Raw genomic sequence first — 13,566 nt, forward strand, 5'->3', positions numbered from 1 at the left:
GTTTATATTTTAAATTGCCAAGGAGTTTCATCCTATCTTTTTTATTATTAGCTGTTGTGTAGCAATATAATTTATCATATGAATAGAACTTTAAGAAAAACCTTTATTTTTTTTCATTACTATCTATAACAAATGTTGACTGTTTTGCAGGCAAAAATTATGCGGGTGGCCATTGCATCTTACCACTATCTTTTTTAAATACCAAATATGAAACTCATTTCATTATATTTATTTAACTTTGTTTACTCTTGTGTGGGCCTGACGACAAGATGAGTTTTAAGCATACCATGCAGCACATGGGGAGGCCAGAGGACAAGTTTCTATTCTTTTTTACTTTTATGTAGATTCTAAGTATCAAGCTCAGATTACTGGGCTTCCCTGGCACCTATATTTATCTCTAATCCTTCTAAAAAACAATTACTACTTGCTAGTCTTCATATATTTATATATAGATCCAACAATGAGATGGCTAAAAATTTTACCACAAAACATTTTAATGCTATGTCTGCGTTCTGTAGTCTTCTTTGTTCACAAAGAAAACTGCAGTAGAGGCTGGGAATGTTCCTCCGTTTCAAAATTCCTGCTATGTAAATCTGAGAACTTGAGGTTTCTTCTTTTTTTATTTTTTTTTTCCATACAGGATTTATCTGTGTAGTCCCTACTGTCCCTAAATTCAATTTGTAGACCAGACTGACCTCAAACTCAGAGATCAGCCTGCCTCTGCCTCTCTAGTGCTGGGATTAAAGGCATGCACCACTTTGTCTAGCAAGGACCCGAATTTCAACCCCCAGAAATTCTGTATAAATATCTGACAACTTTGCGCATGCTTATAATCTCAGCACTGTAAAAATAGATGAATTTCTGGGGCTTGTGACCTCACCAAAAGTTTTCTCAAAAAAACAAGGTGGTCAGCACCAGAGGAACAGGTTGTTTTCCAGACTCCACAAGCCTAGGTACTCCTCTACACGTGGTAAACAAAAGTAAATAGTCTGCCACTGTGTGTGTGTATTCACTATTTATACCGTGTTTATTTCTCAGTAATTTTTTTTTTTACAAAAAATAGTTAACAGTTCAAAAACATTATTTCTGCTTTTGGGAAAGAGTTCATTTCCTACCAGCTACACTGTAATGTAGCCCAGACATTGCTTGCGTGCATTATCTGTTGCCTCCAAAAGTGCTGGAATTATAGGCAGAGGATGTCATACCAAACGGTAAAGGTTGATATTTTTAAAATATAATTGTTTGGAGACTGTTTCAAATGTAAAAATACTTATCCTTTGGTTGCAGAGTGAAATTCGTTCTATCTCAGTAAACCAGTGGGGTTCTCAGTTGGGTTTGAGTGTTCTGAGCAAGCTAAGCCAGTTATACTGTTCTCTGGTGTGGGAAAGCACTGTACTCCTCTCTCTATGTACCCCCAACAGGTAAGAGAATGCTCATTTCTCTTAATATCTCTCTTGGTTTTTCTAACAGAAAAAGTTTGAACAGGGTGGGTGAGTTTGATTAAAAAGGTCCAGTGTTTTGTCCTTCCTACTTTCTAGCCTGCGGATTTAACTCACAAATTATAACATCCTGTGATGTTATGTGATGATTATTATGATGTTATGTGATGATTGTGTTAGCACAGTACAAACAAATCTTTTTTGTTGCTAATTCAAGAATCAAAGTTGCTTTTTATTTTTCTATTACATTTAGGATAACAAGTGCTCTTAGAGGTACTGCAAGTCAGAGACCTTGCAGACTTTAAGTAAACTATAGTAGAACTTGCTTCTGTTTGTTCTGGTTTGTTTGATCATTTCCCTTGTTGTAGCCTACCATCTGGATGTGAATTTGGGCAAGCGGACATGCAGAAACTAGTTCCAAAGGATGAGAAGGCAGGTACGACCCAGGGCGGAAAAAAATCAGGTAACTGTAAGAAACTAAAATGTAATGACTGCTACTTCTAAGTTATGCCCCTGTGACTTCCACAGGTCACATGCTTACTATGAGACTTAGTTAGCTCTTTGTCATCCTTAGTCTTCAGGTTTCATTGATTTTTTTTTTTTTTGATTATTAAATTTAGATTTTTTTGTTGTTGTTGTTCTGTAAAAACATACACATGTTATAATAAATATTGGGGCTGGTGAAATGGCTCAGTGGGTAAGAGCACCGACTGCTCTTCCGAAGGTCCTGAGTTCAAATCCCAGCAACCACATGGTGGCTCACAACCTCCCGTAATGAGATCTGATGCCCTCTTCTGGTGAGTCTGCAGATAGCTATAGTGTACTTATGTATAATAATAAATAAATCTAAAAAACAAAAAACTTTAAATAAGTAAATAAATAAATATTAGCAGCCAGATGGTGGTGGCAGCGCACGCCTTTAATCCCAGCACTTGGGAGGATTTCTGAGTTCCAGGACAGCCAGGTAAAATCAAGTAAATAAATTAATTAATAAATAAATATTGGCACAAGACTTATTTTGCCACCAAGTAATGCACAACATTTGAGAGATATCTGCCTGATATTTTTCCCGAGTATTTTTAAGAGTGTTAATAGGTTTTTAAGAAAAGATAAATATATCTCTGTAAGTGCCAAGAGTTTACTATTCCCTGCTTATGTGCTATTTAGGAAAATGAAATTCTTTACATGGAATTTTTTGTAAATACAAGATCCTGTCTTGACAATTATTCTACCTAAAGATGGTAATATTTTAATTTTATGTATGGCCTTTCAATTTTTAGTGTAAATTCTCTGTAACCTGTTGGGAAAACAATTTTTCTCATCTTTCTGAATAATAATATTGATCATACTGGATTAAATTATTTGTTAATGGAAAAATACCTATTTTTTAAAATGGACACTCAAAAGTTAAAATTAGATGCATGGCTTACATTCTATTTCTTTTAGACTGTAGTGCTTTGGAAAATATATTTTTTGATTGCATTAAGAGTTCCATAATAGTATAGTCAAATCACATAAAATTCTGATCTTGGTGTAACAAAGACAAAAGTGATAAAAAGTTTTTTCAGAGATATATAAAGTTAAAATTTCCATATTTTACCCTAAATACATAAAACTGAAAGATAATGGAGATAATTCTTATGTATAAAAATCTATCAGATGTTCTTTAAAATGAATTGAAATTACCAAGGGAAGCCTAAGCAACCAAATTAAAATAGACATATTTTAAAATTTTAGAACTTATAGCAGCTGTTTCTTAGGAATGGTGGGAAAGACACAGAGTTCTGAGGTTAATTTTGAAGAAAGTATATATTTCAAATTTTAGTCCATTTCAAATATAACTTCAAATTTATTAAGAGCTAGGGATAAAATTGCTTCTCCCAATAGTTTACAGTCTTATTTTGGAGTGTTTTGCCTTGGTCAGTCTTGACATGTTCACCACCGCATTTTTAGCAGTGTGGTTAACAAAGAAGTCACAATTCCTTAAAACCATTAAAGAGGAATTCTGAGGTTTAAGAATACATAGACAAAGTCGGGTAATCCTTACAATTGTGGTGTAAAGGCAGGAAGATCAGCAGTTTGAGGTTACCTCTGACTACATAGTGAGTTTGGAACCAGCATGAGAACTTGCCTCCAAAGGGAGTAGCTTTTGTTAGAGAGATGTCTCTTTAAGAACACTTTGCTGCACTATCATGAGAATCCAAGTTGTCTTTAAGCGCACATACATAATGCTGGGAAAATAAAATTATAGTATTCTATAATGTCCCATTTTAGTTTGATCAAGCTATAAGATTCTAGCAGAACATCTTCAGTGATAGCTTCAAATATGATACCGGTTTTAAGATACTTCATATGCCTTTATTTGGAGATGCAAGCAAGTACATAGGTGTTATTTTTGTTGTTGTTGTTGTTGTTGTTCTTTTGATGTGGAAGGTTGGCTTGGTTTGATCTCAACTTAAGAACCAATTGAAGTTTAAATAGGGATAAGCACCGTAGATAACTATTTTTTAAGACCGTTCAAAAATAGATCCAGGTAAGGGCTGGCTCTGCATTATCTTATTAACCCCTTTTTACATATACAGATGGAGAACAGGATGGAACTGCTGGAAGTATGGATGCTTCTGCCCAGGGTTTATTAGAAGGAATTGAACTAGATGGTGACACATTGGCACCAATGGAGACAGATGAACCTTCTTCTTCAGATTCTAAGGGCAAATCTAAAATCACACCTGCCATGGCTGCAAGAATTAAACAAATCAAGCCGTTGCTGTCAGGTCAGTGACTCTCCATTTATAAAACTTCCTCTTTGAGCTTCAGAGCTCTAACAGTCCTCAAACAAATTAAATTGGAAAACCTTATTATTTGAAATAAGATGTTGTAGAAATGTTGTGACTCGCATGTACGTTGTTGAATCCCCATTGTGTCACATTCTCTATACTGGTTGCTAACGATAAAAAGATAATTTCTTCCTGATCTTTATCTACTCTCCCTTTTAAATTTTACTTCTTGTTTGTTCTGCAGTTATTGCAAATGCCATCTCCTGTCATTCAGCTGAAATGCCTCACCAGTTAACCTATAACTACCTTATTTCTGAGTCTACCAAATACTTTTTTTATTTTTATGAAGTGTAAGAGTTGACTTACTTTCTACCTCTAGGAATAACTTTTCTGGTTTCTATATAACCAAGCACTCACAATTGTCAACAGTCTCCTTTTGCTTTGATTATCCAGTGACATAGTTTCTTGTGTTTTATTAAGTTAATTTTGTTTCTTCAAGGAGCCTGCATTAGCAGGATACAAAACTATTGCAGATGTATTTTGTTTTCTTACCTTGGTATATTTTTGAGCTGCTTCGCTATCTATTTATGTGTGAGTAATACTGAGAAATAATGCTTATTTTCCTGTTGACTTAAATTCATTTAAGTTTTTAAGATTCTGAGTCTGCCAGAACTTCCACCCATGCAGTAGCCTGTTTCATAATTAAAATTATGCATGTGAATTTAAGTAGAATAGAAAGATGAATAACTTTTCTTTTTTTTGTTTTTGTTTTGTTTTGAGGCAGGGTTTCTGATGAATAACTTTCTGTATAGATGCCTCATCTCAATAAGTTTTGAGTGTGATCTTTAAGACAAACATAAATAGGACATATAGGTTCTATTATATTTATTTAGTAATTTACATGATTTGTATTTTATATTTATAATCTGTGTTCTATACTTGTATGTGTGTTTATGTGTGTAAATTTACATAGAGAAAAGGTCTAGTCAGATGAGTAAAGTGACTACTGTGTAAATGAGAGTCCCAAGTTCAGGTCTCCAACACCCAGATGGAAAGTCAAGTATAACAACATATTTCCTGCAATCCCAGAGCCCATGTAAAGGTACAAGGAGAGAACAGACTTCTCAATGATATCCTCTGACCTACAGAAGTACTATAAAAATGATAATGATAATAAAAATTATTTTTAAAATGTGAGGAGCGTAGGTGTGATATTGTAAACTTGTATGAACACTTTATGGAATTATACTACCTTCTGGGTTTCAGCTTCTTCCAGATTAGGCCGAGCACTTGCTGAGCTCTTTGGACTCCTCGTTAAGCTTTGTGTGGGTTCTCCTGTCCGCCAAAGAAGGAGCCATCATGCTGCCAGTACCACCACTGCACCAACACCAGCTGCTAGATCAACAGCTTCGGCCCTCACTAAGCTACTCACAAAAGGCTTATCATGGCAGCCCCCACCTTATACACCTACTCCCCGCTTCAGGTGAGTTCTATTTTAGGTGTAAGGTGTAGAAAGTGCAATCAAAATGATGTATATTTCTTCCTATTCTTAGGAACGGTTTGGAAATCTCTTGCTTTCTCTTTATATTCCATATGAAATATTTTTTATTGTACTTAGTATGGAACATGGAAATTTCTAAAGGGTTTATTGTTAAACAGCATTTAAGTAACCCTTCAATTCTCACTTAAATTCTTAAGGGTGGCAGAAATAACCAAAGTTTCAAACTAATCTTTGTTAACTGTTTCTTTGGATTTTTTTAATTTATTGTTGCTTTTATGTGTATCTTAAAAATGTTTTTTCTTTTTTAGGCTGACATTCTTCATCTGTTCAGTTGGATTCACATCTCCAATGCTCTTCGATGAGAGAAAGTATCCTTACCACCTTATGCTGCAGAAATTTCTCTGCTCTGGTGGTCACAATGCTCTTTTTGAGTAAGGATCATTTGCTTTGCAAAGAATAGTTTCTTGTACTTTTATCTTTCCTATGTGGCTTACTTGCTCACAGCTTTCTAAGTCATTTATCCTGAGATAGTAGGATATAAAGAGAGCTGTTAGTTGTATCATTTTGTGTTTTATGAACAAGCCATGTATTTCCCTCTGAAGTAAGAGTCTCTGCATTGCAGCTAGAGAGGTTGTTGAACAGAGAAGAGGACCCTGCAGCTTTCTCAGGGGACCCAAGTTCTGTTCCCAACGCCTGTTGGCATCTTAAAACCACCTATAACTCTGGTTCTAGGGTATCTGATTCCCTCTTGGCAATAAGCATACACATGTTAGCAAACACTCAAAAATTAAAAAAAAAGTATGTACATGAGTGTATATAGAATCTTTGATCTTGTAGTTGGCTTTCCATTTCTATTACACATTAGAAAAAAATCTAATTTTGTTTCTTTGAGTACAGCAAATTTGGTTTTTGTTTGTCTGTTTTACTTTCCTTGGCCAAAACATTTTAAGATGAACTTAACCAGTTAGAGTGGATATTTTTAAGTCTTTAAAACATTAGTAAATGGCACATTAAAAGTAATAAGAGCTTCTCCTAAGTTCGTACATAAAGCCCGTACCCTTCCTCAAGGAAGGTTTCTTCTGCAATAAGAAACACCATTTTAGAAAACCACATCCACTCAGAATGCTGAGTTGTGGAGCCTAGTCCTATTGGATACATATACAAAATAACTCTGTACTTACAAGCTCAGGGAAGCTTGTGGAACAATGGCTAGAAAATTTGTAAGAACCAGAGGATCAGGGATTTTGGTAGTTTTTCTAGTAAAACTAGTAAAAGTTTCCCTAGCATGTCAGCCTATACATGAACTGAAGAGAGAAAACAATAATAGACATTCCAAATTGTGGGGAGAACATCACAAGAACTCCAACCTATTCAAAGATCTAACAGGCAATTAAGGAATGCTGAGAATCAGAAAAGCATAAATGGTCAGACCTGAAAAATATGCATACAGTTAGCCTTATATAGATTGAACATGTTATACTTATCAACATATATGAGTAAACATGTCTACACATTCATGTAGAAATGAAAAAAGAGGCCATGAATTTGAAAGATCAAGGAGTAAGGTGTTATTGGAGTAAGGGGGACAGAAGGAAGAAGTGATACAATTATAACCTAAAAAAACAAAAAACCGTATACCAAGAGGACAAAAGATAGGGTACCGGTTTAGTAGTGATTTTTCAATGTAAAAAACTAGTTAATACTCTATTCATATGTTTTGTCTTATTTGAATTTAGAACTTTCAACTGGGCTCTATCCATGGGAGGAAAAGTTCCCGTTTCTGAGGGATTGGAACATTCAGATTTACCTGATGGCACAGGAGAATTCCTAGATGCCTGGCTTATGCTTGTAGAAAAGATGGTAAATCCCACCACAGTGCTTGAATCTCCACATTCGTTGCCTGCCAAATTGCCTGGAGGAGTCCAGAACTTTCCACAGTTTAGTGCCCTTCGCTTCCTTGTAGTAACTCAAAAAGTGAGTATTCTACATTTTAAAACCAAAGGGGAAAAAACTCTTCATGCTAAGTAGTTTTGTCACTATGCTTTGTCCATATTAAAATGTGATTTTTGAAAAACAAATGAATTTGGTTTTCAGATAAGGTTTTTTTTTTTAAACAAAAGGAATAAAACCTTAATTTTCCTGCTATAAATATGAAGTATTAATATTAATATTAAATATTATAATTATTATATATAATAATATAAATATTAAATATTAAATGTTCCCACACCGCCATACATATCATCTCAGTACCAGTCTTAAATTTTGTTGTTGTTGTAGTAACTGACTCATTGTGGAAGGGGCGTGTCTATGAGTCTTTTTCCTTCTGAGGATTTGAATTGATGGGGAAAGTCATACACTTTTCAAATGGCTTACAGGCAGCCTTTACTTGTATCAAGAACCTGTGGAACCGGAAACCCCTTAAAGTATATGGGGGACGAATGGCTGAGTCTATGCTGGCCATTCTGTGCCACATTCTCCGAGGGGAACCTGTGATTCGAGAAAGACTAAGCAAAGAGAAGGAAGGATCCCGAGGAGAAGAAGAAGCAGGCCAGGAAGAAGGTGGCTCACGCAGAGAACCTCAAGTCAACCAGCAGCAGCTACAACAGGTAGAGTGCTAGCCTCAGATTCCAAGCCCTACACTTCCACCTTATAGAATCTAATGCTCACAAATTTTGTTTTTTAAACTCTTCTCACTGTAGGAAAGATTGACTTCAAACTCTAAGAGTTATTTTCCACTTAACTTGCTTGTAAATTTTCTAAGAATTCATACTACTAATTTCCTTGGTTCTTATTTTCTCAAAGCATTTTTTTCCTAGTGAGGAAAAGTTAAAGGTGTGGTCCCACTACTTTGTCTAGGAAACATACTTGTATTTTTATAAGCATATTAATTACATTGTTTTTAGGAACCTCCAAAGAATTTTCTTTTGGCAGTACTGTCAACTACTGTCTGGTTAAATGATAAGGCAAACTATTATAGTTAAATATATTCTCCACTAAAAGACTTTTGAAAAACTATTCACTAAACCTGTATGACCTTAAAATAATTACAAAAGGGGGGAGAAGTTTCCAAGAACATTTTAACATGTTTTTCTAATTTTTTTTTTACTCTTTGAGAATTTTATACATATATTTTAATCATAGCCGGCCCTCCACCCTCCTTCCCAAGTCTTCCCAACCCATCCCCTCTTACCTTCATGTTCCATTTTTCATTTTTTTAAATAACCCACTGAGTCCAGTTAATACTGACCGTATGTATGCAGGTATATGGCCATCCACTGGAACATAGAAAGCTTAACGGTTGCCAGACCCTGAATTACTCTCTCTTCCCCAGCAGCCACAAACTATCAATAGCTCCTCAGCTAGAGGTGGGGCTTTGTGAACCCCTCACCATCCTTAGTTGAATGTTCATTGGCTTCATCATGTTTCAGGTAACTACAACTCTTGTGAGTTCATGAGTGCAAGGGCCATGCATGTCCAGAAAGCAGCATTTGAGAAGCATTCCATTTCATCTCCCACCTTAAGATCTTTCTGACCCCTCTTCTGCTATACTCCCTAAGCCTTTGGAGGGTGGGTTTAATATGGGCTAAGCACTTGAAGTTACTTATTCTCAATACTTGGAGTAAAAGTCCCTGCATTAACTATTGCCTACAACAAAAAGAAACTTGATAAAGGCTGAATGCAACACTAATCTATAGGTATAAATATTTAAAAGGCAGCTTAAGAACATGACTTTCAGCCATGGGCTTTTGACCAGGTATACAATACCAGGCATGAATTCCCTCCTGTGGACCAGTCCTCAAATCCAATGAGAAAGCAGTTAGTTAACTCCATAATAATCATGCCACCATTGCATGGGGTCTGTATTGTAGCATGCCTGGATTTACAGCCGGGTAAGTCTGTTAATTACTTTTCTCCCCTGAGTGACCTGCATAGCAATTTCTGGCACTATGAAAGCTAGCCAGGAACGAGACATAATCTAGCTCCATTATAATTTGATTTCTCTGTGTCCTATAACCAAAGTATGTTATATCTTCAGCAATGGGGTCTTAACAACCTAGCTAATCACTGGCAACCAAAAACAAAGGTAATATCTTGTGCTGTTTAATGGGATACTAGGGCTCCTTGAGTAATACTCTTAGTAACGTATTCCATGCCTGGTTCTAAGATTTTTATTTAATATGATCCATGTCTTCTAGAAGCAACATTTTCTACTCATGCTCGTACTTCCTCTCTTTGTTTTTTTTTTTTTGTTTGTTTGTTTGTTTGTTTTTGTTTTTCGAGAGACAGGGTTTCTCTGTGTAGCCCTGGCTATCCTGGAACTCACTCTGTTGACCAGGCTGGCCTTGAACTCAGAAATTCGCCTGCCTCCCAAGTGCTGGGATTAAAGGCGTGTGCCACCACTGCCCAGTTCAAGTTTTCAAGTATAACGTTTCTTTTATTTTATTCAAATCTGTCTTCTACATATATGCATTCCTACTTTTATAAAAGTTATATAAGTTCATATTTAGGAAGTTTAAGATTTTATACTAATATAATATTATATGTATAGTTGTATTCTCATTCAGGAAATTGTTCTATTTTCTTTTAGTTGGATGCTATGGTATAGTTTTTATATGTAAACTCAGATATATTTCACAATCACTTCCTGATAATTGAAATCCTTGATCAGGTTTGTAGATACATTATCTGTTGTTACAAGTTTCTAATTCAGAAAATAGGTGCCAATTTATACTTCTGGGTATCTCAAGTCTTTTAATTGTATTAACTATCTACCCTGGTTTTGAGACGATGAAGTTGAGAAGTATATTGATTCTTTGACATCAATAAGCAAATTTAATGTTTAGATATATAATAACTACCAAAGGGAAAGGAACATTGATGACAAATTACTGTCCTGATTTATAAGTACTGTTAGTTCACATAAACAAGTTGTTACTTGATTTTCTGTAATTTTTTCTTTCTCTGTTAATGTGGTTCTGGGCTCTTGGTTTTTGTTTTTGTTTTTTGTTTTTTTGTTTTTGTTGTTTGTTTTTATTTTTTTTTAATATAGCTCATGGACATGGGTTTCACAAGAGAACATGCCATGGAGGCACTGTTGAATACCAGTACGATGGAACAAGCAACAGAGTACCTTTTAACCCACCCTCCTCCAATCATAGGAGGAGTTGTTCGGGTGAGTTGACACACAAAAAACGTTTTACTGTTTCTTTGGCTTCTGAGCCTTGTACCCATGTCTTGTGCCTATGCTTTGTATACTAACTCTGAAAGCTTCAGAATATACTGGTAGAATCTTCTATTCCCTGGTCACGCTGCATTTTTTTTTCACTCCCCCCGCCTCCCACTCTCCCTTTGGTGGTTGGTACTCACATAAACCTTACTTTGGTTTAATTAGAGCAATTTTCCAGGCTTGTTCCCTCTCCTTATTTAGGGTTTGCTTATTTAGATTTCCTTATTTGAGGATTTGTATATTTATTGGATTCTCTGTTGTTACTCTATAGGATCTTAGTATGTCAGAAGAGGACCAGATGATGAGAGCAATTGCCATGTCTCTCGGACAGGATATTCCAATGGATCAAAGGGCAGAGTCACCTGAGGTAACTAAAGTCTAGCATTCAAAAGTTTCTTGTCCCATTCATCTGTGTATTTCTGTGATCACTGTACAATGGTAGGAAAAGTCAGAGGAGTGAATACTTCTTGATCTCAACATTTTGGTCTACTCTTAAGCTACCTTTTATCAACCCGAATGAAGCTGTTGATGATTCAGATGAAGGATTAGTCTTCACTGTCAATAAAACCCAAAATGGAACTAATAGTAACCAGTAGTCCAAACTTAGCTATGTAATATTACTTAAATTTACCACACCGGAAGGAAACATTGGATAGGGTCTAAAAATGGGTTTTCTGGAGAATAGTAAATATGATGATACAAATTTCAACTGACAATGCTTTTGGGTGATCTTAGCCTGTTTTTCCTATCTTATATTAACCTCTTTAGCTACTGTTACATTCCTTTTAAATATTCAGCTTTCCATGCCCTTTTGAATTATTCAACTTTTTAAGAATATAGATGATATTCATACACTAGGTAAGGTACTTAATTTTTTATCCTTTACCTCTGACATATATTATCCCATTTCCGTTTCTATTTCCAGGAAGTTGCTTGCCGGAAGGAGGAAGAAGAACGTAAAGCTCGAGAAAAACAAGAAGAGGAAGAAGCTAAATGTCTAGAGAAATTTCAAGATGCTGACCCCTTGGAACAAGATGACCTCCACACTTTCACAGATACAATGTTACCAGGCTGCTTTCATCTTCTTGATGAGTTGCCTGATACAGTGTACCGTGTTTGTGATCTGATCATGACAGCTATCAAACGTAATGGAGCTGACTATCGTGATATGATTCTAAAGCAGGTTGTCAACCAGGTTAGTTCTCAAAGTACCAGATTTGGGAGTAAAGTTTTTTTCCTGTTAATCTGTCCTGGGAAAGCCTTGCATTCCACATATTATGTTTATATTCTGGATTTGAATTCTTTTGGTTGCAATCTAGCTCTACTTGATTGCCTTCCTCAATTTATTTATTTAACATAAAATGGTCTTCAGAGGTAAAAGCAGAGTTATGTAGAATAAAAGTCTTGTGTTTGAGCTAAATTACGTCTCTTATTAAGAATATGCATTTTTTTCCTTTTGTATGACTTTCTGATATATATATTCACAGTTTTGTTACTACTTGTAGTGTTTGTTTCCATTATAAGATTAATGTGTTCTGACTATTGGGCTGAGATAAGAAACAAAGTATCCCTAATCTCGACATCCAGAAATATCCCGGTAGCATTTATTTGTATATCTTTATAATGATTTGTATTATTGTATGTATTTAAATCATTAAGATTTTATAAAATCTTTTCATTGGGTATCATTTAAAAGAAGAAATCTATTTGGAGACAATGGAAACATAGGGATTGTTTGTTTGTATGCTTTTTTAACAAATGGAACCAATGTGGTGGGTATATATCACTAAAGCTTACCATGGCATGGATGGTAGCTTACAAAAATTGAGAACCTTGGACACACATTAGGCTAAAAAGTGTCTTTTTCAAGTCAAGTGTCTCTGTTTCTTCTGGGAAGCTGGTCAAAGCATAAGTTTTTAATAAATAGAAAGATAAATAGTAAGGAAAACTAGATATACAATCTTTTACTGGAATGTATGCTTATACAAATTAGTTTAAGGAAGGTTAAATTTTTTTTAATTTTTTATTTTTTTAAAGATTTATTTATTATATGTAAATACACTGTAGCTGTCTTCAGACACCTCAGAAGAGGGCATCAGATCTCATTACAGATCATCAGGACCTTCAGAACAGCAATCATTGCTCTTAACCACTGAGCCTTCTCTCCAGCCCTGGAAGGTTAAATTTTAGTAGAGAAAAGTAGTAATGTACCTATACTAATTTTAAGGAATGGAACATTTTAAAAATTAAAACCTGGCTACTATTCTAACATCATAGTTAGTTGTAGTAAAGATTGGCAGAACTTTTCGGAAGTTAACTATGTATACCAGGAAAGTTTAGAATTCAGGCTTTCTGTAATAGAATTTAATAATAGCTGGTTTAGCAAAGTGTAAAAGACAATTTACCTGCCAGGCCTTGAAAGGGTAGTGCCAAGAACCCACATGGTACACACAAAAGTAAAATTTAAAAGGTGTTTAGAATGATTGTTAATGATTATGTCTTTTCAAACATTAAACCGCTACCATAAATAGGTTGGTTTTTCTGCAAATATGTTCTGGTTGGAGGGAATGTGTTTAAAGTTTTTTAATATTTGCAGACTGGGTTACTCTGTGTATACAT

The 13,566-nt window shown here is 35.1% G+C and overlaps 1 protein-coding gene across 25 annotated transcripts in view; it reads left to right on the forward strand.

Moving 5' to 3' along the window:
- The window catches only part of Huwe1 (HECT, UBA and WWE domain containing E3 ubiquitin protein ligase 1), a 200,895-nt gene that overhangs the window by 142,574 nt on the left and 44,755 nt on the right, over positions 1 to 13,566 (forward strand). For 23 of the 25 annotated variants that reach the window (XM_031369185.1, XM_031369177.1, XM_031369166.1 and 20 more), the window contains 10 exons: positions 1,288 to 1,421; positions 1,808 to 1,902; positions 4,022 to 4,213; positions 5,483 to 5,699; positions 6,026 to 6,148; positions 7,454 to 7,691; positions 8,096 to 8,326; positions 10,771 to 10,893; positions 11,219 to 11,314; positions 11,873 to 12,143. In XM_031369185.1, coding sequence (XP_031225045.1) covers positions 1,288 to 1,421; positions 1,808 to 1,902; positions 4,022 to 4,213; positions 5,483 to 5,699; positions 6,026 to 6,148; positions 7,454 to 7,691; positions 8,096 to 8,326; positions 10,771 to 10,893; positions 11,219 to 11,314; positions 11,873 to 12,143 — 1,720 coding nt within the window. The remainder of the gene's footprint in view (positions 1 to 1,287; positions 1,422 to 1,807; positions 1,903 to 4,021; positions 4,214 to 5,482; positions 5,700 to 6,025; positions 6,149 to 7,453; positions 7,692 to 8,095; positions 8,327 to 10,770; positions 10,894 to 11,218; positions 11,315 to 11,872; positions 12,144 to 13,566) is intronic. The other 2 variants (XM_031369233.1, XM_031369337.1) reach the window with 1 other exon arrangement.

This window comes from Mastomys coucha, chromosome X, assembly GCF_008632895.1.
Source record: "Mastomys coucha isolate ucsf_1 chromosome X, UCSF_Mcou_1, whole genome shotgun sequence".
Lineage (NCBI taxonomy): Eukaryota > Metazoa > Chordata > Mammalia > Rodentia > Muridae > Mastomys > Mastomys coucha.